The sequence below is a fragment of the Dufourea novaeangliae genome, unplaced genomic scaffold (assembly GCF_001272555.1).
Source record: "Dufourea novaeangliae isolate 0120121106 unplaced genomic scaffold, ASM127255v1 scaffold125, whole genome shotgun sequence".
Taxonomy (NCBI): Eukaryota; Metazoa; Arthropoda; class Insecta; order Hymenoptera; family Halictidae; genus Dufourea; species Dufourea novaeangliae.
In genome coordinates, this window is record NW_015374020.1 from 5,137,977 (window position 1) to 5,163,970 (window position 25,994).

The window sequence follows — 25,994 nt, forward strand, 5'->3', positions numbered from 1 at the left end:
CGTCGGCTCGACGGTGCTCGTTGCCAGTATCGGTTACCGAACCCGCCAATTGCACCGCGATTTCAGGATTTCGATGTGTGTCGTACCGACTCTGCTAGGGGCCTCGAATTTCATCGAATTGAAATTCAACGGTCGCCCGGCGAGGCCATCCACGTTGCTGTTCGAGCGCGTACGGAATACATACGACATGCTTGAGGCGAACGAAGGTCACGCAATATATTTGCCATTCGAAGAGAGAGGAGACGACGGGTTGCCTCTTCTCTGTCTCTATTCACTCGTCGGTTTGCCTGATTGCACCTTCTGCGCCTATACATTCCGCGTGAATGAAACGGAAATCACGCGTGCCGTTTATTGCACCATCCACCGGCCAGGACAACGTGCGACGACGTGTCCTTGCTGCAGTCTGCGATAGTATCTCGGACCGTGGCGAAACAAACCCGTATCCGAATTCCCTCGAATTGCTCGCATTCGACTGCGTTCTCTCGGTTACTCGCGTCTTCGTTATTTCACCAAGCAGACTATAGGAACCGAACAAGCAACTCGAGGCAAGTCGTACAATTAAACGTGCTCCGCTACTTTAAACTTCCGACCGACTGAACGCGTGGCTTACTCGAGACTTGTAGGCGGGCTCTGGCGGATGGATAACTAATTATACGAGGAAACTTGTCGGTGCAGCCCTTTTAAACCGTGGCGAGATATTGAGTTGCCCGCGTGTCGAGAGATAGAAGTTGTACACACCGAGAAAAGCTGTTTCCGTGGGGCAGAGATGAGCAAACTCATTATCTAGATAGAAAGTTTCGAATAACGAATAAAAAATAAAAAAAAAATAGAATTTCCGTATAGTATCCGTATAAAATCGCTACATTTATGAACGAATCAACATTCGTCGAACAATTATTTAATCTCATTAACTGTTTAAAGCTCAGGACCGCAACCTTAGATACAGCTGCTTTTCACTGTCCATTATTCGAATAAAATTCTGCCCAACTCTGCCGTGGGGCCACGGTTCGATCGATAAACTGGCTGTCGCGAATGCAGCCGCATTCGCATCGTTCGCTAAATTTTCGTTTCGCCGTGTCGGGGGGTGCGAGGGTATCCCGATTCCGTGCTCGAAGAATATTTTCTCGTCCGTGTCGGTCGCTGACACGTCACGGGAGTGCATACTTCAAGCTGAAAAGCGAGCCCCATATTTTCCCGGGGAAGGGAAATCGCAAGGAAAAATCAAGATCGCGCGATCCGTTTACGTGGCACGCCGGGCGCTACGTTTCTCGTCTCCTCCGTGTACAAAACATTCCCGGGCGACAAAGGAAGGTGGAAATTTTACTGCGAAAATGTCGCATAGTCTGGTCGAAGGAAAGAAAAAGAAACACAGAGAGAATGGCAGAGGGGAGGATCACGGGAATAAGTATCGCGGAATCGAAAGCAGTGACCCGGCCGATACGCGGATTCGTTTTATGCTTCGTATTTCGTTATGTTTTATGGCCGTTTCAGTGCCGACTGATAACGTTAAACGACCGCATAAACTTGTCCCGCGGTCGCGACGACTGGCGGGGGACCGAGACCGAAGCGAGCCGCGAGAAGCAAACTTCTTCGGCCGGGGTCTAGAATATGTATCGCGCGACAGAAGTTCCTCGAGCTATCGTTACATTCCCCCGCTGGGAAAATGGATAATTCCGCAAGGGGAACGGGGATGGAGGGAAAAATGCCGGTAATTCGAGCTTAATTTAATAAGAGCCGTCCTCGTAGCCGGCGAAATAAAATGCAAATGTCTCGCGGCGGTGTGGCCCTCGCCTTCTCCACGGTCGACCGATATATTCTCAGCTAAGCGAGGTTCGCTATTCACCGCGGTTCCGTCTGCTTCCCAGCCAGAAAACACAGGATAAACTATCTCCGTATGCAGATGCAATCGAGCGCGAGCTACACGGGCCGGAACACCTCCGTTCTCCGCGACTCTGTTCCAACACTCAGCCCTTCGCCAACGGACACATCGTAGCTCTCCGTTGGTCCCTCCTCTGTTGGAAGCAGCACGATCGATTTGCTCACGTAAGAAAATTCTTGGAAAACTAGGAGACAAAGAGAGGGGGTTAAAGGAAAGAACGAGAACGTTGCGGGTACGAGAAGCCGCGACGAGCCGAAGATTTGCTCGGCAAACGGTATCGAAAGAAGGCGGAGAAGACAGCGGGATCCCGTGGGACGGATCTTTAAACGAGGCCAATAAAACGGCTGAAGCCGTGCAAACAGCCGGCGAATCAAATATCAAGTGAGACGCGATTATTTGCGCGTGCAACGGCCGCGGCAAATGCGATTCACCGCGTGGATACGGGAGGCTGCCACCGCGTCGGGTAAGGACGTAGCGGAAGATAAATGCGCGCGGATCCAACCGGCGGAAGCGGCTCCCCGAAGCCAGATAGGACGGTCTCGCGTTGCAACGTTGATTTAACGCGTCTGCAACAGAATCTGGGTGCGCAGACGCGTTTGCGATTCACCTTCCAGCGTTGGTAGCGCGCGCGTCTCCAGCGAGCGGAGAACACCATCGTTGCCCCGGTAATAGATACGACAATGAGCTCGGGAGCAAAGGTCTGCGCGGCACGTCTCGCTATTGTACGGGTCCCCATTGACATCCGTGGACCGTCTAATTGTCCCCTATCCGCGCCCTCGGAGAATATTCCAGCACTTACGTAACCGTACGTGTCGCGCCGTACCTATGGTATATCGTACACTGTGCTCGCACCGGTTGTCGGGGAATCGCTCGGTGGATTCTTCTCCCCAGTGCGTCGCCGATGCGAGCAGCTACGCGTGCTTACGTAGATCCCAGCTGTGGAAAGTTTAATTGCCCGCCGTCTGTCACTGTCGCAACGTCTTCTGAACGTTTTTCCAACGGTTAGAATTCAGAGATTCCGTATATGCTTGTACGAATTTCGATTGTCTTCTGAACGTTTTTCCAACGGTTAGAAACCAGAGATTCCGTATATGCTTGTACGAATTTCGATTGTCGAGTATACATACCGACGACACGGTAATTGATATTCAGTCTACTCGAAACGTTTCACGGCGATGTACACATTCTGATAGTTCACGGAGCACCGTGTACGTTATCGCGAAGTGAAACGCGACGGCTCGGTCGAGATACATACGGAAGGTCTGGGTTTCGCTGGAAGGATGTTACGCCCGCGTATCGTGTATCGTCGCAGATAGGACCGGGGGTATCGCAAATTGCATAATGGCCACGGTGGAACGAGGCCTCGGAGGCGCCCCGGGACACGCACCCATTCACGTCCATGGACGGCCTAATCGGACTCGGTTTCTGGCCCAGGAGGATCGGCTCGCGTCGCCTCGCATACATGTACACGAGGACGTACCTGCTTCTCCCACGCGACAGTTACGGTACGGTTTACGAATTCGGCTGTTTTATCCGGTCGTCGAAGGTTACCAAGAGGAAAAGAAACGGATAGGGGAAAAAAAAAGTTGATAAATTTATTCGAAGCGCTGAAAAAAATGTTACATCGAATGTTAATTTGGCAAACATCTCGATAGTTCTCGGTAATAAATGGTAAAAACGTGTATCGTACTTCGATAAAAGTATCCTCGATCGAGAATTATGCCGAAAAAAAATGGGTCCTCATATTCGGCTACTTTACTCTACATAGAACGTAGAAGAGCCGTGTCGACCTATCGTGTTCGTTTTTATTGGTCCCCGGCCAGTCATCGGGCATCCCGAGTAATTTAACGTCGTTAGTAAATTATGCCCTGGTTTTCAAACTCGATCGCGCGATATCGCTTTCGCCCAACGAGGCCGTCGCCACGGTCTGGTGAAGCCGCCGTCGTCGTGCCATGCAGAACAATAATAATTCTTGTCGTTAATTTATCGCCACGGGATCCAGAGCGCGCTTGCCTGTCTCTCTTTCTCTCTTGTCTTTATGAATCGGGCCTCCGACGCGTCATCCCGCGTTATATACCCGACCGATTAATACTCGCGCGGCCGTAGAAGAATTTCTCGCTGGAGAAATCCGTCGAATTAAGCGGTTGAATTAAAGGTCGTAAATCACGCGTAACCACGGTCTAGGCGTTAACAACCGCGGCGCTGACGCGGTTTCATCGCGTCTCGACGGTGATTCTAGCGCGACTATCGTCGGCCTCGATCGTCTGTCGCGGGGCGCAATGGAAATTAATCGTCGTCGTGGGCGTTATCTTCACGACGACGAGAATCACCAGTGTGGATAGGATTTCTCTGTGTGTTCGCAGTCTCGTCGAGCGACGAAAATGTAAAATTTCTCGAATTACCTTATCGAGGTACACACTAACCAACTCGATAAGCTGTGACCACTGATCTGTATACATGGATACGGGATTGGGGTTTCTAAGCATAGCACGAGTTGCTGCATTTTGAAGGTACGCCATCTTTGAGAATAAACCACCTTCGCCGCCTAGATAGATTAACTAATGCTTTTCATTCACATGTATGCTTCCTCGTGTAATTTGTAGAGTAATACAATATAGAGTAATAACATATACATGTAATATATGGGCGGCCTATGTAGACGGCGACGTTGCTTTATTATCAAAGATGGCGTATCTTCAAAATGTATCAATATTGTATACTGATCAGTGGCTGTGACCGACTCGTGCTTTCCCCGGCGTGTTTTTCCGGCGCGTGTGCGCGGTCTTTAACCTGACCTCGCGTGTGACGTTTCGTACGCGCTGGTTGGAACGTCCACAGGAAGCGATAGGCGCGCGAGGAAACGAGGCGATAGGTCAACGACACGAATCGCGTCGTACGATTCCGATATCGTTGACCGAAGAATCAAACACCTTTGCCTCGCAAGACGTACACGAGGGAGTCGACGATCCGATCGGGGGAACGACGTCGGGAACAATCTCTATCAGGGGAGCACAAACGTTGTTACGCGTCGTACACGAGAACGCGTTTGAAACGATTCGGTGAAAACGCTTTAGCTTTGACGGTGAAACACCCGACTGTAATTCGATTGGAAAAAAAAAAAACAAAAGATACCTACGAAACAGACCTGTTGGAGGATGGGTGCGAACGTGTCGCAGGAAGCAACATTGTTTCACTTAGAGTAACCAGAAGTCGAAGCAAGCTGGTCGTCGCGTGCAGCACTCGCCGTTGGTATTCGGCACGACGATAAGCTCGCCGACATCATCGATCGCGTCAAACAGTAATGCGGGCTAATGCATGCTCGGCGCATGCTAATGTACGAGAGGGAGGGCAAATTAAGGAGTTGATAAGCCTTATCGACCGGCGGCGGCGACTCACGCGCGAGCCAGGACGCGCGTGGCGCAACTAACCGAACCCACCTCTTTGTGTGCGAACCTTCGAGCCCGCACGCGTGTGTGTACCTATACTCAGCAGAAGCCCGTGGATGCTCTCCAAGCAGAATACATTCTTGGCTCGCGGCTCCGGAACGAAGTGGCCTCGAATCCGCATAAGTGCATACACACTGTCTCGAAGTGGATCGCGCTTGTGCATCGTCTTGAAAATTAACGACGAGGACGGCGGCGCGGTTGCGACGCTGGGGCGTCGAGACGCGAGGAATGGCCGTTCCCCCGTCGGGAAAGAGCGGCGGCGATGCACTCTCGAAATTGCATCGGAATACACGGAATACGCGGTGGGAATAAATGAAAACTCGGCCGCCTTGAAATCCATGAAATTCGTTTTGCAGTCTGGACGTACTTTGTTCCCGGCGGCTGGCTTCGCGAAAGCAATCCCGGAGGCGGAATCTCCCTGGGATTTTCTTCCCTTACCTCTCCCCGCCAACCCGTTCGAACGAGACGCGTCGCCTCGCGGAGACGAATGTTCGACGTTCCCGTAGACCTCGATAACGATGCGTCCGCGTCTCGGTTACGAACTCCATTCCGTCACACGCTCGGATATTCGGACAGTCGATTGTCGGGGGTGGGTGTATTTCGTTCCTGAAATCCACGTCCAATTTTTCTCGCAGTACGAGTACAGCGAAAAAACAAGATATGTATTCCCAATTACGCGTGACAAATTCTCGTGGATATCGACGTAATCGTACCCACGCCTTCGGCTCATTAATCCCGACGGAAGATCGATAACGAAGCCACGGGACAGATTTTCTTCCCCAAACGAGCCACCGTTTCTTCTCCCCTCGTCTCTCCCCTTTTGATTCGTCGGCAACGGCGTCGAGCGTATTTATTATAAATCTCCGCAAACGACTGGTCCCCCGTGTCGATGTTGGGGGCGCGTCGGTTCCTCAATTATCAACGGGGGAAGTTTTTCTCGCGACACGTCAAATCGTCGCCGGGGATAATCGAGCCTCGGATACGATCGGCGTTCGGAGGCTTTATTTTTCCTGCGCTCGCGGCGAGACGAGCGTTCGCCTCATCAATCACCGTCACTCCCGAAGAAACGATACCCAAGGCTGGACGTGCACCGGGGGGGGGGGGGGGGGGGGGGGGGGGGCGGATGCGATGAGTTAATTCCGCACGAGTGCGCGCAGTTGCACGATTCCACGACGACGACGCCGGCGTCACCCCGGAAAAACCTCGATCGAACGCGCTAGATCCGGCTCCGTTTCTCGGAAGTCGTTGCACGACGGTATCGCGATTCTCGACCGGACTGCTGCCACCCCGTTCAGTTTTCCTCGACATGTTCCACCGCTGGATGGTAATTTTCCACGATTCGAGAATTTACGGGCGTGTCCTGTTTTTCTTCGAACGTATACGTATCTGGACGACGAGATACAGAGCTACCGTATTCTTGAATAGAAACCTTAAAGAAAACAAAAAAAAAAAAAAGAACGAGTAAGAAAACCTGGTCGAAGTTCGTTTTATCCGCCGTGAAACCATTCGGGGGGAAGTTCACCTCCGTTCCCGAGCAAAACCAGACGGAAAAACGGCGTGGAAATTCGGTTTTTCATTTAACGTCGAAGCAATTGGCGATCGGCCGTTGGTTTCGCCGCGTCGATCGAATTCCGGGTGTACTCTTCCGGCGCGCGAACCGCATCGTCACGTACCCGTTTTTGCCGATCTCACCCCTCCGACTTCATTCGATTGCTCGGGGACTGGCGAAGTCTCTTCCCAGTCGGGCACTCCTCCGCCGACCAATAGCTATGGAATCCGGGGCCGAGAAACGATGCGAGAACTACCGGAAGGATGGTCATCCGACAATAGAGCCAACGAACTGTTTGCGCCGCCAGGAATATTCTACGGGACGATTAATCGTCGGGGATTCGCGCTAGCCTGGCTGCTCCCCATTATCCGGTATAATTGCGACTAGGATCTAGGGTGACCCGTTAATTAGTTCGCAACTAAATTCGTTCCCGAGGTTTCTTCTCATTCTTCACCGCTTAAGGAAATCAGGGATTCCGGTGAACGCGCGCAATGGTTACAGCTTCTCAGGCGGTGGTGAGCTTTATTTACCACGCTCCGCTGCAAACAAGACAATCGACCGGGTAATATATCAGCGATGCTAGGCGGCGTTTATACTCGTTGAAAAAAATTTCTTTTCCACCATGTACGAACGATAGACGTAATACAGACTCGTATCGATGTCCGATGAATGAATATGACGAAGGGGGAGGAACTTTGTCAAGCGTTTACTTTGTTGCCCCTCCTCTTTTGTTGTCGAGTCTCGGGCAAAAAACGAATTTACAACAACAACCTCTTAGCATAGAATCACTCTAGTCATTGGCATAGAAAACACGGTTGTTGCCTGTACTGTTTATAGGTTGAATCTTGGAAGAGAACTTCCAAAACTTACCACGTCGGAACAGTCACTGTACTTCAATGTTCGTATACAATTATACCGATAGAAACATTCGTTTTTTTTCTGAAATCGTGATTTTTGAGTTATCTCATTATTGCAGCAAATGATCGATACCTTCCATGCTTCGACCCAGCTCGAAGTTCCAACGAACAGCGGCGGCTCCGTCGAGTTCCGACGACGACTACAACGAATGTTTCAATGAACCTGCTGTCCATCGTGTCGAAGTTTATCCGAGAAAAACCAATAGCCGCGATCGGCTCCGTAACGGAAGCAATCTCGAGGCTCGGACTCGCAATCATTTCGTCGCGGTTCTTCGCGCGCAGAATCGCACATCCTCCGCAGGGCTGTGCAATCACACGCACGCTGGCGACATCGGGGATCCTCTGGAAATTCACGCCTCTCTCTAGTCGGTCGATTACTAGGAGACAATGACGCGTTTTCGTGGTTCATCCTCGCACACGATCTTCCACCTAGACCAGGGGTTCTTAAACATTTTTTTTTAAATAAAAAAAAATACATAATAATAATAGGTTCATGTTTTATTTATTGCCTTAAAAATATATTTTGTATTGCTCCGCGGTTCTTGCCTTTTCATCGTCTTCTTGAACTGTTTGCAACCATTTTTCGGGAACCACAGTTTAAGAACCTTCGACCTAGACAATTCCCCGCTGGAATTTTTCGCGCGCAACTCCAGAATCATTCCGGCTGCTTTGTTCGCCCTTGTAACCGTCTCGCATCCACCGGCAAGAGTCCACCCGCAGCAAAAGGAAAAATCACGAAGGGAGAACGGTTCTTTTTAAATGCACTTCCTACAACCACGATTCCACTTTTCAGTTTGCACGACGTTTCTCGATCGACGGTGCTCCGAGCGAGAAAACTCTCGGAGCTTCCTTCGGAGGGGGAAAATAAGAGTTTCGAAAAGTTAAAATGTAATCTCGACGCGTGTCACGTTCCTCGAAGAGCCATGAATCTGCATTTCGGCGAACGTCTCGAACTCACCGGGCGGGAGTCGCGTCGGGGTCGTGTACGTTAATTTCGCGATCCGAGAGAAACGAGAGGAATCGGTTCACCCAATGTCGTAAACACGAATATCTCCACGCTCGAGGACACGTTTTCTTTTACGCGTTCGCCGATCTGCGATGTGAATTCCCAGAGATCGAAACGGACGAAGGAAAAGTCGGAAACCGTCCGAAACTCCGTCGCGACTCGATGGAAAATGAATCAAGAACGCAAGTGCCTGCGCGGCCGCTCGAACAGTTAATTAACGTTGCACCAAGTTCGTTGAGCGATTTAAACAGAGACAGAAGGAGACTCGGAGATGTAAACAATCCACCGCGACGGAGCGGCGGTTCGTCGGGAAATGGTCCCGCGGCGCGAAGAATTGTTCACCGGAACCAACAGCGTGTTCTCTTTCATCCCGTCGCTAGTGAAAGCGAATAAAGTGACGCGACGCCGGCCGACGCGGCGAGCACGCGACTTAATCGAATTATTTATCGGCGCCTTCGTTTACGCGGAACTTGCCAGCCAACTGGTCGAAATTGATTGCGCGGGACCGAGAGAGCCGTCCGTCGTGTCGTTTAACTACGAAACGCGCGACAGCCGGGGAAAATTAGAAAATTAGCAAACACCCGATAGAACGTCGCGGTGGCTAGGTATTTCCGTTGAACGATGATTTTTCGCAGCGACGATCAGATATCTCACCGACGAATCGAAGAACAGGCAGACGATGGCTGGGAGAGAAAAACCAGGCGATTATTTAAATTTCCAACGAATCGGATTCTACCCGGCTCGACTCGGTTTTTCCATGGATCGGTCGAACGCCCGGTTCGTTCGGTTAACGACCCCATCGAACGTCGGGAACCAAGATGCTGCTAGTCGTCGTCGTCCCCCCTTCTTTTTTTTTTTTTCTTTACCATCCCGTTCTTTCGCTCCAGTCGTTTCTCGTCGATTTTCTCGCCGCGAGCAGCTCTTCCGTTCGTTAACTCCAGAAACATTTACCGCGATGCATACGCGGGGACGTCGAATCTCAACAACTTCCCTCTCGTGGCTCGATGTTTGCCATCCGCCCTCGCGTAACAGGAGTTCGAGAGGCCGTGTCGAGTGCAATCGTACTAAAACGAGTTTGAAACGTATTAATGTTTCCTTGGCGCGGGTCGACTGGAATCGCGGTCGATCCGCCGGGGAAAAAGTTACTTCGGGGAGAGATCTTTCGTCTGATGGAAAGGCGATTCGAGACGATATATTACGATTACTTAGCTGAATCGTTTTTCCCTGCGGACGATACTCCGCGATCGGTGAAACTCTCAGTGACGTAGAACATCTCGGATTCCGGCTGAACTGATCATACGGTACAATGATAATATTTATTGTACGGGTTGCACTTTTTGGTGAAGTAAATACAAATATAAAGATGGACGAATATACAGGGTGAACCACGAATCGTGATCAGTAGAGATTACTCTGTTATTAGCAGTTCGATCGAAAATGTTTTTATCAGGTATAGCATTGGTTTCAAGAGAGCCTTAACGTGTTTATTATATCATAACAGAATAAAGAGTTACTGTTCCATCCGTCATGAACTCTGGTCCAATACTTTTGGTCAGTAGTGTATACATAAAAAATAATACTACAAAAAAAAAAACAAAAAAAAAATGCTCGAGGCATTCTGGCCGGAGGGATAAACGGGTAAATAACACGATCAACTGCCGTGCCGCGTATTCTCGCCGCCACGTCAAATATTTGCCCGTTTCCCGTTTATTTAATATCCGTAAGCCAAAGGGGCACTTTACGCGGCTTCTGTCCTGATTTCAAGTATCGGAAAGGAAACCTTCGGAGATGAAGTAAATATCGTGACGCACGTGCTCGTACTATAGGTACTTTTCTAACAGGAAGAAAGTGTCAGATTTACCGCGGAGTAATTTGATAAAATTCTCCGATTGTCGCGGCTGTCGACGAGACAAACTCGTTTATCGTGATTTCGCGATCGTTCGACTATCGTTGCCGGACTATCCGGTTTGTATTTGTTGATCAATCATCGTGTCATCGAGACAGAGCCGTCTCTAAACCCGTATTATCCCCCGGTAGCTCGGGGTAGATCCTCGAGCGTACCTCGTTTCCGACGATTCCTCCGCGAAAATTTAGCTTCGCTCTGTTATCTACGATCGCGCGCTGATCGCAAACGTCGATCGTTCGCCACTGCGCGAACAAATAAATCCTGCCGGCTGATTGCAGCCTGACTGAAAGGATTTTGCACTCGCCACGGGCGGATGGCGGCGAAATGTCGACGAGATCACCGATATATGTACACGCCGGTGAACAGTCCCATTGACACCCAGAATGTCTGAGGATATTTGACATTTGTAACCGGCAAAGTGTACACGACGTTCATAACGATTTAATTTTGGGTATATTTGAATTTTTATTCGAGGTCAGGTTTTACAGAATCGTTACTCTGTACGTTACGTACAGTAAATCATCGCTGAGTGTTCGAAGGCTCCTGAGTGTTCAGACGTCATCCCCACCAATGGCCGCTTGACTGGTTCTACAGGGGATCCTCCAGTGGTGGGGATGACGTCTGAACACTCAGTGCATAAAAGCCTTCGAGCCCTCATCGATAATTTACTGCACTTTCCGTTTATTTAACCCTCATCCGTCTTTCATTTTCCCAACATAATTTGTCCCTCGGTGTCAAATTGCTCGTCAATCAATCGTGTCGATTGAATAACGTAATTTCTTAGGAGAAAACTGTGTCAAATTGACACAAGGGACGGATTAGGCTTAATGCTCGACACCGATTAATTATTTGATCAAAGTTAGTAAGTATTACTAAAATCCATTCCAATGTCTCGAGGGAAGACCGTAAAACTCGAGTAAGCAGCGAACAGGCGAAACTCCGTGGGCACCGGAAGTAGATGCCGGAGACAGGTGTCAGTGCACTACTGGGACACAACAGCAGGAACGATTCCGGGTATACGATTCTCCGATAAAATATCGCGTCGGGGTCGTGTTAAGTCTGGACGGCTGACAACAGTCCGGCACGATCGGATGAGAATATCGAACGAGCAGGTGTGCTCCGCGGATCGACCGTCGCCGTATTCGCCGTTCAATTTAATCTGGATGTTAAGATTGCCACCGCGGAAATTGGCCCGAACGATATACGGGCGAGAGTTCGATGGTTCGCCCCTGGGTAAGGGCAATTTAGCCAAGCGTCGACATTACCCGTTCCCGCGTCCCTTTGTCGTTACAACGAAATACTAAATGGTTTCTGCGCCGTACGTAATAGAAACGGGAAAACAAACGGGAAATCGACGTTCGACCGAACGACGCAACTTTCCCGCATCAAGCTGCAACGATTATCGAGCGTTACGTCGAAAACGCGAATATCCTGTCCATTTTGGAGTTGAATTTCACGATCGGTTATCGAATACTTTCCGAGTGGCTGTTAGTTCGATAGACGCGTGCTTTATTTTCAAGAGACAGGCGTCTGTGCGAACTGTAATTGAATTTCTGACCGTTTAACACTTTACTGCCCGGTAGCCTTATTAATAGACTTTTCAATTTCAGTGTTCATAGGCAAGACGCCTATTAATTTAGCCTTACATCAGGGGTTAAAGAAATCACGTTATTCTATATATGAAAGTTCTTGTTATTTTCCATGAATGTAATTTGCTACTGTCATGGAACTATTTAATAAATAATTGTTCCCTGGCTGTTGATCTGCTAAACCTATTAAATAGCAGTAGGTAGATAATGCGTTAATATGATCGTGCTCGAAATGATTCCTGGATTAGACGTTAAACTAGCTCTTCCTGTATAAAAGACACTGTCTTGGCGGAACAAGTCCGCGAATATCGAGCGGCCCGGATGGCCGACACCGTAGAATGTAGAAGAACCGTTCCAGGTGAAACAGTGCCCGCGCATAACTATCGATCGAACCCTGTTGCCCGACAAAACGCTGGTCGAACAGGCTGTCGTGACAGCCGTCATCGTGATTGCATGCGTGCGTTCGTCCGTCATCAAAGTATCGGCACTGGGCCCCTTTGTTAGCGGTACCGGTATCGGCCCGCTCACGGCTGCCTGCTACCCCTCCCTGCGCTTGCCACTTGTTGATACGAACAATTGCGAGCAAATGATTAGGTATGCTTCCTCTCGAACACGCACGCAATCGTACCGGGGCGACACTTTCCTTCGACAGCGTTCCCTTTCGAAACGGTCCATCCGATCGGAACGACCTGGAAACGAGGATCTGATTTCGAATCGATTCATTGTTCCTCGTCGAAATCGCGATTCTTCGACCATTCTTCGTGTCGTTCGTACCAGCTTGCGTAAAATTATATCGTGCATCAGCGTCGACGGGACGTTGGAAACTCGAGCACGGTTGCAGATCTAATTGTTACGGTATCAATTTTTAATCACGAACAGGGTTTCACGGTGGACGCGTCTCGCAGCGTACCAACTTGCTCCGCCGTCTGGCTAGACCACTGGAATTTAATACAACTGGAAGCACCCGCGCAATATGTTCTTCGTTGCGCGAACCATGGGAATTCCAGGAGTCCTCCTCGGTTCTCGTACAGTTTGCCGGAATTACGCGTTCGCGTGGCTCCCACCCCACAGTGAAACGTAAAACCAGCCTCGCCATTTGACGGCCCTGCTCCTACGAATTGCTTGTTTTCCGGTCAGGGCAGCTCCTCTCCGATCTTGAATTCTTTTTCCGAGGGAACCCTCCGGTCGAGGGGAGGCCTCGAGGGTCGATCTCGGTCGGGGCAACCGGCAAACAGTCGCGGCTTCGTCGCAAGTGGCCCGGCAACGAGGTTTTTCGGTGAAGACGGAGTCGGTTCGGCGTGTATGTACAGTGGGGGACAAAAGTAAGAGTACACCCTTTGAAAGGTAACAACTTTTTTCAAATTGGTCCGAGTAACTTGCGTTCCTTTGTGAAGTTGGGAACATTAATTTACTAAACGATGTGTAAACGAAAATTTGGAAAAGTTCCAATTGGTCCGAATCACGAAGGAAATAGTAAAGGGTGCTTGTTACAACTTTTTCATTTGAGACTGCAATGAAAATTTAATAGATACATATCGAACATTTATGTATTTGGAAAAAGTTGTTCCGTTATAAAGGGTGTAGGAATACTTTTGTCCTCCACTGTACGTAGCTCCGAGTGCTCGCGGTAGAAGACGCGCTCTTTCGGGGAGTGTGAACGCAAACAAAGTCGTATGAAACTCTCTTACGCGAATCAAATACGACCGGAGGGCCGAAGACAAAGGGGTTCGGCGAGCAAACATCCTTTGCAGATCGAGCTTCAGTGCCCCCGGAGAAAAAGCGGAAAGGGGAGACCGAACGAACCGAGAATGAATAGGTCGAGGAACGCGTACCGAGTCGCACCGGATGCGCACGTACTTACATACATAGGTTTCTGCTCGCGTTACTGGTTTGCATACTGGAACGCTTTAAATTGCCGGTGTATCTCACAGACACTGTCGTAATCTTAGCTCCTTTTCTGCTTGCTGGTATAAATCATTGTTAACGCGATTTGGAAATCCTTTCCGTCTTGGCGCGTACAGACACCTCTCGATTATCGTCTCGATCTTGGGCCCGGGTCGGGACAATAATCTTGTAGGAAGAAATGCTTCGCACCCTCGTGATTTCGTTTTTAGTCAGAAGCCTGAAAATCATCAACAAAATACGGGGCTTGGCAGGTTCCACTCCATCCCCCTAGTGGTGGGGATAACGTCTGGACAATAATCGAGAGGAGTCTGTATTTGGAAATCCTTGTCTCAGCGCGTATTCGGTAATCCTTGGTGAAATCGTGTTCATGGTTCGACAGTTGTTCCGTGAAGTATGCACGCGTCGAAGCGTTGGTCCCGACGGGAGTGACTACGATCGAGGGTGGTCCCATCCTCCGAACGGCTGGAATATTTAAAGAGGCGACGGTAATATGCCGAAACGTTAATGGACTTCTTGCCGGTCGGTGTGTCGCTTTAACAAGACCTTCGCCTCCTTGATTAATTAAAGCGAGGATCCATTTACCAGCGGCCAGGAAAGACTACTCGCTGCCGAATGACGGATGACGATCGATATCCCTGTTGGAGAGCGAAATTCTTGTTCGTTACCAGAAGGAGACTACGAAGTTTATTCCTGTCGATTCGAAAATTCCGCTCCCGTCTGTGTGTTTCATCGGTGAACATTTGACTGATCGCCGACCGAGGGTCGTACGCTTCAGCGCGACAGTTGTTTGTTCAATTTTCCGAAGTGAGAATCGGCTGTGATGTAACTCTAGCGGACGCGAAGCATTTCGTAAATTGTGTTGAACCGAAAGTGCTTTTCGTATGCAGAGACGCGCGTGTCTCTCTCTGGTAATACATTACGAACTGTCCGAGGTGTCCAGAAACTTTCGGAGTTTTTACAAGCACGCGTTGTTTTTTCTACGCGCGGAATAACGATGATCCCGACATAAACTCTGTTGCATCGTACAACGATGAAAGAGCGCAGCGCGTGTCGAACATAACCATAACAGATCAAATGGTAATGTATGCATGCTAATAAGCAGGCTAAAAGGAACGATATAACGCATACATCGGAAGGAATTGCATTTCAATGGATTCAGAGTACCTTAGGCGAAAAACAGTATAAATTTCGCGGAAACGTTCGGCGGGAACGGAGAAGTTTAAACAATGTCTCGCGAGCGACGCCTCGCTAAAGTGAGCAGAGATACGTTTACCGAAGACCTGCACCTCTGTCTCATGCTCGACCGATTCACGTTATGTATACCGTAATAGCGAATCGCTTCTCAGAAACTGCCATGCACTTACGCGAAACAGTTTCCACGCTCTCGCGCGGCTCGAGTGTCTCTTTCCTTTAATACACTGTATAAGGAATTGACAATCAAATACCGTTCCGCTTGCGCTGTCGTCCCGCAAAATTCAAATTTCAGAAAAACGACGTTTCGTATGCAGCGACCTCATAAAAAGCCCATTACACCGGGCGAGGAGATGCCGGATGCATCGTTGTTCACCGCTGGGCGACGTTAACGCAGCTTTCCTGCAAGCGTGGGATGCACAGGATGCATCCGCGAGGGAGACCGTTGGCGTTTCCACGGGACACGGTGGATCGTAATCAGGCACGATAACGTATCGCGCGGTAAATTCATAGAGTGGTGGCCTGTGACGATTGATTTATTAGATCGAGGCCGAGCGCGTCCTGAGGCATTAAGATCCGAGCGGTCCGGCACCGTAATCCAATTAATTTCGTCGCCGCTGTGCACGGCGATCGTGATTTCGCGCGGGGACTGCACGTAAGAGCGGGTTACAGCGCGTAGCATCGAGCGTAATTAGTTTCATTAACGGTGCGCGTCGCCTACGATACGGCCACTTCCATAAATAAACCACGCTCGGTCCTGTTGTCGTTTCGACCGCGTTGTCATCCGCCACCTGTCCACCGAAATCTGTTTACGCGGAAAATTTCTCTTCCGAATGGTCGTTGGAAATACTTTGGCCATCGAGTTTATCAACGTTCATCCGCTAATCATTCGCTTCGAGTTCGGTAACTACTGAAATTTCTCTACGGTACCTGCCTGAAAATTTATTATCGCCGTTAACCACCATAAGAATATACGACCGATTTCCTCCACGGGCAACAATATTGTATATAACCCTGTGTCGCCTAAGCTGCTGGTATGTTCCACGCCTCGAAAATATACCGTTGTTCGCTGGGATTCTTTTTGTGTTCCTCAGTCCCTCCGAAAACGGTGAAGTCGCGTAACAGGCGTTTCAGCAAAGTTCGATAACGACCGGAGTGTTCCGCGCGCTCGCTATAAATTCATTGCGATTGTCGGAACGAACGCATCCCCGTAGTATGTACCGTGAAACCGGTTGGTTTCCTGGTTTCAAAGCAAGACAGAAACGCTGCGATACCAGTCGAGAAAATTGGAACAAAGCCGATCGACCCGGAAGAAATGAACGAAACGTGCGTCTTTTCGAACGAGGGGATGATAAAATTAAGGACACGATTACCGGCATGCTTTTTTCTCCGGCATAAACATCGACTTTCCACCGCGGAACGGACCAAATCTATGCCGGTTCCCTCATTAATTATTACCAATCAAATTAATCCGTTAGCCCGTAACGATATTCAGATTTATTCATCTGAGCTGTAATGTATTCGCTTTATTTACCGCATGGTTACGAAATTAATAATCCCTGGCGGGGTTGGAGCAGCGGCAGCGTTAATGCGTTTTCGATGTCATCCGTTGACCGCGCCTCCGATTTCGATCGATAAGTAGATACACCGGGGGTTGACGCGTCGCGCTGCAAATTAAGATCGAAATCGAACGAATTAAACGCTCGTACCGGTGATTATCCGTGATTCTGGGTCGGGGCCGTTGCCATCCCTAGGAGAGATCGACGGAGGCTGGCGAAGTCGCGGGAAAACGATGGAAACGTTTCGATCGGCAGCCGTTGGTAATTAACCATCGCGGCTGGCCGGGTGGAGGAGAGTTGCGAGGGGCAGTGCGCTCGGCCCTGTCCGATTTGAATGATTAATCCAGCGTTTGCGTTAACCCGCACGGTGCCACGGCACGATGCAGTTTCGCAAACGATTCACGGCTGCGGCCCACCAATTATTGCGAGTCGCGGTCGAGGTTTGCGTTTCTCGAACCGCCGCCCCTCCCTCTGGCCTCCTTCGCTCGAAACGGCAGAAAACTCGCGTTAATTTAATGGAAACGATTCGGGGCGACGTTACCCGAAATCATAGGATCTGCGGTGGAAGTTCGGGTTCACGACTCTGTGGGAACTTCCGACATCTCGACCGATGCGATGGGATCGGGAGGTCCAATGGCGCGTCCATTAAATTGTCGTTTCGCGTCGTTGCCCAAGTTGATTCGAGGAATCTTAATACTCGTGTTTGTTCGGGGAGAAATCGCCCGACGAAGGACGAAAAGAACAGCATCGTAGAGTGACGAAATCGGCTGGACGCTAAAGGGTGTCTCGGCAAGAACTTGAATTTCGAATCGCGCGCCATTTTCGTCTGTCAAATGGTGAGTCAGACATATTTGGCGGTTTTTTGAGTTAATACATTGTACTAAATTCTCCCTGTAAGATATTCTTTCCTTATCACTCATCCTCGAGCCTTCGTCCTCGATACCCGATCTCCTACCGACCGCTAGACTCAGGTAATAAAGAATTTCTCTGTCAAATTAGCATTACTCTTCGAACATTCGTAACGTAACCGTCTAGAACCGACTCGAAATATAACAATGAAATATCTATTCTTCGCGTGAACGTACTTCATTCGGGTTTCCGTGCCTGTTCTTATTAAACGTAACAAAGCAACCAGTCGACGGGAATACAATAGCGTTTCCAAGTCGCGAAGAGGGAAGACGCAAGCGCGACCGATTCCCTGGATGGCTCAATTTGGCCGTGGCTTCGTTCGAGGGGCAACGCGAGTCGAGTGCGATGCGGTGTAACGCGAACGTATCGACGCGAGAGGATCCACTTAGGTAAACCCGGGGAAGACGATCCCAGCTCTCGGTTTCGCCGATATCGCAGCCCGTGCATTCACGTAGGTCGGTTCCGTGACGTCAACCGGTAGACACGCTTCATCTCATTCATTCTTGACTGATCGCGACGACGATACGGTCGCCTCCTCGCCTTACACGAAGCCCGGGGATAGATTTTGGAAACTGGGTCAGGCCGGGGCTGCCGATACGCTGGGGAACGAACTCTGCGCGGCCCCGCGCCGGTTCTGACCGATATCTTGTTTCCTTGTTTTTGTTTTTCTTCCTCCGCTAATTGAAGATCGCCTGGTTCCTCCGTGAGTTTGGTAACTCTGTGTGTGGTTCGTTCGATCCCGTGTTCCTACTCGCGGTAATACTGCATCCACGGGTATATTTGACGGCAAAGTAACTTCGAGGATGACCGTTGAGGGATCATCCGAGCGCGCGTTACCTATCGAACACGTAGGTGTGTATGTATGTATGGAATGTATGTAGTTACCTATCACGGGCATCGAGAGGCGATCGGTTTTTGTGCTGTACCGTTGCCGAGTTTCCTCGTTTTCTGTATCCTCCTACCGACCATACCTATGGGCTTCCACCTACGCGTTGTATCTTCATTTTCATCTTTCGCAACGGGTCATTTTCCCCCGTCTCTGTGCGCCGGAAACGCATAATACCCCGCGTTTACATTTTCGAATCGTAGCGAGCACCGTTACACCAGCCGCCACTGGGGAATTACGCGACCTAAAGTTCAGGAATGCATCGCCTGGGCATTGCGACGTTAGAATCAATGTATTCCCCGTGCTTCCGACTGAAAGGGACTATTGAGAGCTGACCTCCTTTCGAGCATCCCGTGCCGAGGATCCTGTATAGCGTTCGAGAATCGAACTCTCCTATACGACTCCGGTCCCTTAAATCGTAAGGGTTTCTCTTTTTGCTCGCGAACGGTTGCCCGTATTTTCAAGGTACGAGTGAAGAACGCGATCGGTCGCTGATCCGTTTTTCATTTTCAGAAATGCTCTCGGACGAGTATATATATCTTTGTTCGTGAAATTTCCAGAAGACACCATCGAATCTATTTTCCCGTTTTCATGCTGCCGTGCATGCGTCCGTATCACAAGGGGGTCGAGCATGAATTCGAAACCGGAGATCTCCATCTATCCGCGGTGTCACGATCGAAATCCATTACCGAGGGTGACAGCGCGGATACGTCAAGGGGGTGCGAGCGCTAACGATCCCAGTGCTGATCGAAGCTGCTCTCCACCGAACGGATAAACTCGTTTTCTTCTTCGAGACGCTGCCAGCCACCGTACGTTTCGAAAATGTGCACCGGGAGCCGATAAATGCCAGGGTCAAACCCCGTGAGTCGGGGAAAGTTTCGACGTTTTACTACGGGGTAGATATGCTGCTACCCACGTTGTTGGGCGTTGCTCCCTCGCGGCAACCGTGGGCAGAGTTCACATTTCTTCGGACGCCATCCCCCCTCCCCCATTTCAGCGATCGCCGGAAATCGAGTTATCCGCGAGGGATATTCTCGCGAGCGTCGGCTCCAAATGCGATCGCTTTTATTAATGCCTCCGCGGATACCGTCTTCCCCTAGCAGATGGTGTCGAGGAAACGATGCAACGAATATAACGTTGGAATACGCAAAGGAGGCTTTCGCCCGAGCTTCCCGTCTCTCTTTACCGCGCGATTTTCGTCCCATGAATATCGAATTTCTTCGCCGTTCCGGGGGCCCTGCGGATTCTTTTCCGTTTCCACGGTTACCTGGTATAAATCCTCGAGAAAATCGACGGGCGATAAATACGTAGTTGCAAAATGTTTACGGGCATGATCGGGACCGAGTGACAGAAGGAATCAGCGCGGATCGGTCGTATCGGAAAGGGCTCAAAGGGAAACGTTCGATACAGAAAGAGCCCCCGTGTCCAGTCGATTCGCAAACCAGACAGGGCTCGATCGGTGTGCCCCTCGTTAGCGATGTAAACCCGACGGGAAACGAATGCGGGGTAAATAAAAGGTAAATACGAGAACGAAGCGTACAGAGGGGACGTCGTCGTCGTGGAAGACAACGACGTAACGACATTGTGGCGGAATCGGATCGTTAGGTCCTTTCGATAGCGTTTGGTCTTTCCCTTTCGGGGGGATTACGTGCTCGACAGCGTCGATACGGCCTCGCCCTCGATGTATTCCGCACTTGTGCATCGAACGCGATGTCTGGAGAGCAAATCGATGATCTCGGTGGAGATATTTTTCCGAGTACGGTTCATCTACCAACGATTGCTGTACAAACTTCCATTACTGTATCGAATGGGGAATTGATATTGAACGTTTCGGGCTGTTTCGCGAATTCGACCAATACATTGTTCGGTACCTCCACAGAATTTGCTTCCCTATCCTTTACGACGGTATTTCATCTTGAAAGAGTCAAAGAACAAGTGACTTTCACACGACAGACAGATGTATCTTGTGGGAAATCAGATCCAACCATTCGAACAAGGAAGTTCGTGATGTGGTTCCGTGGAAGAGATGAAAAACGATGAAACGGCTATTCATAGAACAGATGGGCAGCCCTAAGAATTAGTAACAGATGGGCACCATGTTCGAGAAACGGATGTTCATAGGTGCCCGTAATGGTTTCTCTCAGCGACGGAGAAGAGCAGGCTTCGAGTTTATCCGAATTTAGCTCTCGTTTCGAGAGTCGTTTAATCAACCGACTAGGTTGCCGTCGAAACGCCCGTTTTCACACGTGGACCGGCATTGTCTGCTCGAAAATTTCCCTGTGCAACGGAGACCCCGACTCCTCTTGTTCGTTCTCGAGCCGATTACCTCGGAGTAACGCCACCGTCGGATTTGAATCTTTCTCGGCTCTCGATTGTTTTTTCTTCCCTGCATCCCTGTTCTCCCAACGTTGCGTATTCTCCCCCTTCGCGCTTTCCGGCTTCTCTCGCGATTGCCTCGGGCAAGGAAGAAGGCACGTGTTGTCCCAACGAAATTGAAGTGCACCGAGCACAAGCCCTTCTCCGACGCGACGCCACTGTGCCGAGAAGGACGCTCGCACGACTGCCCGAGAACACTGGCTAAGAGAACACAGGAGTGGGATAATTTTTCCGGAATTCACCATCCCTGTTCGGTCTTTCCACCGACGGACTCGTGAAAGAAAATTGAGATCCACGTGGGAACGGCGAGCACGCGGAAAACTAACCACGGCTAATTTAATTAAAAGTTAAATTCACGAGGAGCTGTACGTCGCGCGGACTCGGACGTGGATGACAAAGTAGGTTGCGAGAGAACTGAAGTCACTTCGACGGTTGTATTCTCGCCGACTCGCTCGCTTGGAAGCAACGACTTCCACGATCTGGAGTGCCAGCCTCGATGCAGCAGCACCGTCTCTCGAACACAATCTGTCGTCAGATGCTTCGAGGTGTCCGATCGAAAAATTTGTAATTCCCTCTCGGTGTGTTTTACGATTTCGATGAAAATTTATTCCACCGCTCCGTCGTTGAAGCGCCAGTCATCGTTCTCCACCCGCAAAATCTTCAAAGCTCTGTCATCCATTACCAACCGCAAAAACGCTGAATTTCTCGCGAACAAGCTACGACGATGGGGGCGATAAAGAAGTCCCCTTAATGTCGCGATAGACGCGAATCTATCGGGGGGTGGATGTATAAGAGGGTTCGTCCAATCTGGAGAACTTTCCACGGAGCCATCGACCGACGGTTTTAGGTCGAAGATAATCGAAGCCATCTAGCCGTTACGCGACCGAAACCACGGACTCGAAGCCCTTTCTTTCTCGCCTTTCGGTCTCGACCGCGATAAATGCAGCGGGATAGAAACTCGGATGATGGGCTCGTTCATTAGTCATGATTTAACCGCGGGTCGAAGACTGCGGTTCCACCTGTGTGTGTGTGTGCGCGTGCTGCGCGAGAACGTAGAGCTGGGAGAATGAGAGAGGTAGCTGCAGGGGGGCCGTTAAAAAATAATAGCTTAGGGTCGTTGGTGGCTGTCCCGTCAGCCTTGGCACGTGCGAAACTTTAATGACTTTCGCTCGACGTAACGCCACACACACACACGTATACACACATCCTCTCCCTTTCTGTTTTGCCTCTTTTCTTTAAAGCCCTGTATGGTAAACCGAATCGTAGACTCGCGTGGACGTCCACTCGTGCGGCCAGCCGCCCGCCACCGGGGAAGATAATCCACTTCTCTCGGGGACGACGAGCTGAACGCCCGATGCCCAATATCGTGTACCAACCCTTGCTTCGCAGACGATCGGATCGGAGATAAGCGCCCGGCTTCTCTCTTTATTAATTCACCGCGCGTTCTTCTTATCTACGGTTCGCCGATACGCCGTGAAGCTCCTCGTAAATGGAAACGGTTACCCTTTCCCGTCGTCCTAGGAAAATAAGAGGAAAGCCGTTCCCCGACGTCCAGGCCGGAATCGACGTGCCCCGATAAAACCCTCCGGCAGATTTGCAGCCGGATTCGCCAACACCGAAGTCACCGCTGAAACCTGGACATCGGACAAAATTACCCGTTGGTTGTGTCGTGTCGGTACGATGTTGTCTGTCGAAACGATTAACGCTTCGATGGCCGCGACACGTACAAAGAAGTCTGTCTGGCTACGTACGGCCTTTTCCACTGTGGCAGTCACTCGACTGTTGATCCTTCTCGTTCGGCCAGCGTCTTCTCTCTCGCGTCTTTCCAGCGTTTTCGATGTTCCCGCGCTGGGGCCACCGATGGTCCTGTACCGTACAAGACGTAGAGACGTGGAACGATCTCGGAAAGTTCGATCGGCGAAGTTTGACGTCGGAGCCGTAACTTTGGACGCGTTCAATATTTCCGAATACGAGCTCTGCCCTCCCTTTCACGGCACGGCATCGCCTCGGGAAACTTATATACGTGATTTGTGGCGCTCGCCTCCCGGGGCCTGCTGGACCAGATAAATCCACTTCGGTCAATTTTTTAGCGGTCCGCGAACAATCGTACCTTCCATCCACGCCCGACGGGGCTCACCCCGATCTGGCGCACCTCCGTCCGAGATACGATGAAATATTACGCGTCGATCCTCCGACGGATCTCTCCCCCACGAGGCGATAATAGTGTTTTTCGAATACCCGCGCGTCGTTCGTTTTTACAAAGCACGCTGGAACGCTTTCAGCGACGCTCAACGAAAAGGTTCCTCGTTGTAAAGCACAATTACGCGATTGTCACGATCGATGGAATTTCAGAGCACCAGGTATCGTTTGGAAACGACGTTTCACCCGGTACACAACTGCGCGAAAACCGATACTACTACGGTGGCCTGCGTTTTGTATCGGCTTACACGTATATCAACCGACTCGACTGTCGGTCGAGACACGACGCTGACCGCAAATGTCTGGAGGAGTCGGGAGAGTACGCTCCTCGGCTCCGTTCGAGCGGAAGATACTCCGACAGTCATGGAGAAGCTTTGAAAGTTTATCACAATCTCTGTGGTAACGTTAAAACTATAGACAACCATGGGATTAAGAGTAGCCTATATTCTATTCGGCTCTCCGACATTTCACGATAGTTCCCTTGTCCGCGATTGCAATCGACCAGCTAATTCTGGAAAACGATAACCCAGCGAGCCTGGGAGTTATAAGCCTCCCATCGTTTAATTTTAAAACCCATCAACGCGACGGACCACGTTTCCTCTTTCCCAATCATTTGCGTTACTCAGCTTTTGATCCCTCGAACAGACAAAAAGAATTTCCGTTCGCAGAAACAAAACAAAAAAAAAAAAACAAATTTTTCCGAAAATACGATGCGTTCGATCGCGATGAGCAGCAGTCACTCACAGGCACACCCGTAAATATCATTGTAACCTTTCCACGCGGAGAACGTTTAATAAGCGACCGCTGAAATCGACAGAGCCCGGAAGCGATTTCGTTACGGTTTCCCGTCTAAAATCGTCGCGCCATCGGGCCCACGTCATCGTTTCTCTCTCGAGCTCTTTCTTTCCCACTCCCGCGTCAAACGAGAATAAACGTAACGCTGTACAACGTGACGTTAATTCGTTCCCGTTGCAAGACGTATGATCCCCCGATAATGGTACGTTTGCGCTTCCCTGGTATTCCGCGCCGCGGCTATCCGTGACCTAAATCGAATCGCGCACCGCCGCGACGCTCTCGAATCATCGATATATCGAGTTTCTAGTGTGTCGGTGTGGGTCGCTGTTAATTGCACTTGAGACGGTTGCCTGCTGGGGGAAACGATAGATAATAGCCGGACTATACCGTTGCGTTTGTCACTCGAGAGTGCTGTGTACATCCAGAGGAGTGTCGTTTCGCGCGAGAACGATCGCTGTCGCTGACATTACCCATCGGAAACATCGCGTGTGCCATTTTCCACGTTGAAAATTCCTGGGGAAGAATCGAAATTATCCGAGAAAAATTGTTCCTCGCTGATCACTGCTCCATTTCTTCGATTGAAATCGATATTCGAACGGGACCAATGAGGATCGATGGGTCGTAAGAGAACTGCGAAGACGAACGAATGAAGCTAGATGTGGACGGTCTTGCTGGAACTCGATCGGAATTACGTTAATTACTTCACCGAACGTCTTCGAATGGCTACTCGCGAAGGGCGAGGTCCTTCTATAATGGCCCCGTTTCACCGTAGCATCCGTTCATTGTTACCGTGGGGGCCGATGGATGCGCTATTGCATTCTTATCTCCGACCTAAATTGCGTCCACCGGATACGAGGGACCTGGTCAGCGACATTGACTGACGTCCAAACGCGGATACACCCTCCGATAATTATGCCAGTGGCACGATAGACGTCGATTAGAATCTGGCTTGGACGGGCGCGATCCGATGTCCACGGATTCCCCCGACGATTCGTAATTCAGCCCGACCGATTGCGACTAGTTGCTGCCAGCCCCTCGATATTTCGCGCGATCGGGGGGAAAATTCTGACAAATCCGAGGGATCGATTAAAATACAACGAAATCGCGTGGAAACGTTCGATAATTCGTCCGTCGAAGCGAATCCATCGGTTTTCGAAGGGAATAGCGAGGGTGGGAGGGGCTTCTCGTCGAGCGAAGGAATCGATCGATCCGCGAGAGGGGTGTGAGAAGACCGTTGAAACTAATAGATAGGTAATTAGCGGATAATGATGTAGCTTCCGGAGGGTTGAAAAAAATGCTCGATCATCGCGGCAGATCCGCTAATGATCGATCGGAGCTTTGTTCTTCGGGGTCCGCGGTCAAAAGGAACTTATTACGCTTATTAAGCCGACTTCCTGGCTGGAGAGAGGACGGACGGGGTTACGATGACGTTGACGGTGGGGCGTTGTCGCGGTCGTCGTCGTTTGTCGCTCGTCCTGCGTCCTTCCCGCGGGTCGTTCCGCGGTTGCCGTTGGTCGCAAAAAACCGGGGCCGTCTCTCGGCTAATTAGATGAATAAGATAATTCCATTTTCCTTTTTTCTTTTTCAAACGACGGAACACAAAAGCCAACCAACGTTTTCTCTGCTTTTCTTTTCCAGGTGCGGAAGATGTGTTCAGGTTTACGGGGAACGAGACGCACACAGACTACTTTCGGCTGGTGCTTCGGGACGCGAACTATCTTCTGGTCGGCGGAAGGTAAATAGAGGATTCATTTGAAGCGAGTGCTTTAATTAAAGGACCGGTTCTTCTTCTCGTTCGTTGCCACTGGTTGGTTCGAGGGGGCCCCCTCGCCTGATCGACGCTGCGCTTCGGTAGTAGCGGCTTGCACGCGCCGGGGCCCTC

General features: G+C 50.3%; 1 protein-coding gene across 2 annotated transcripts in view; it reads left to right on the plus strand.

Moving 5' to 3' along the window:
- The window catches only part of LOC107188975 (semaphorin-1A), a 124,179-nt gene that overhangs the window by 89,776 nt on the left and 8,409 nt on the right, over window positions 1–25,994 (plus strand). For both annotated transcript variants that reach the window (XM_015577385.1, XM_015577386.1), the window contains exon 2: window positions 25,751–25,847. In XM_015577385.1, the coding sequence (XP_015432871.1) occupies window positions 25,751–25,847 (97 nt within the window). The remainder of the gene's footprint in view (window positions 1–25,750; window positions 25,848–25,994) is intronic.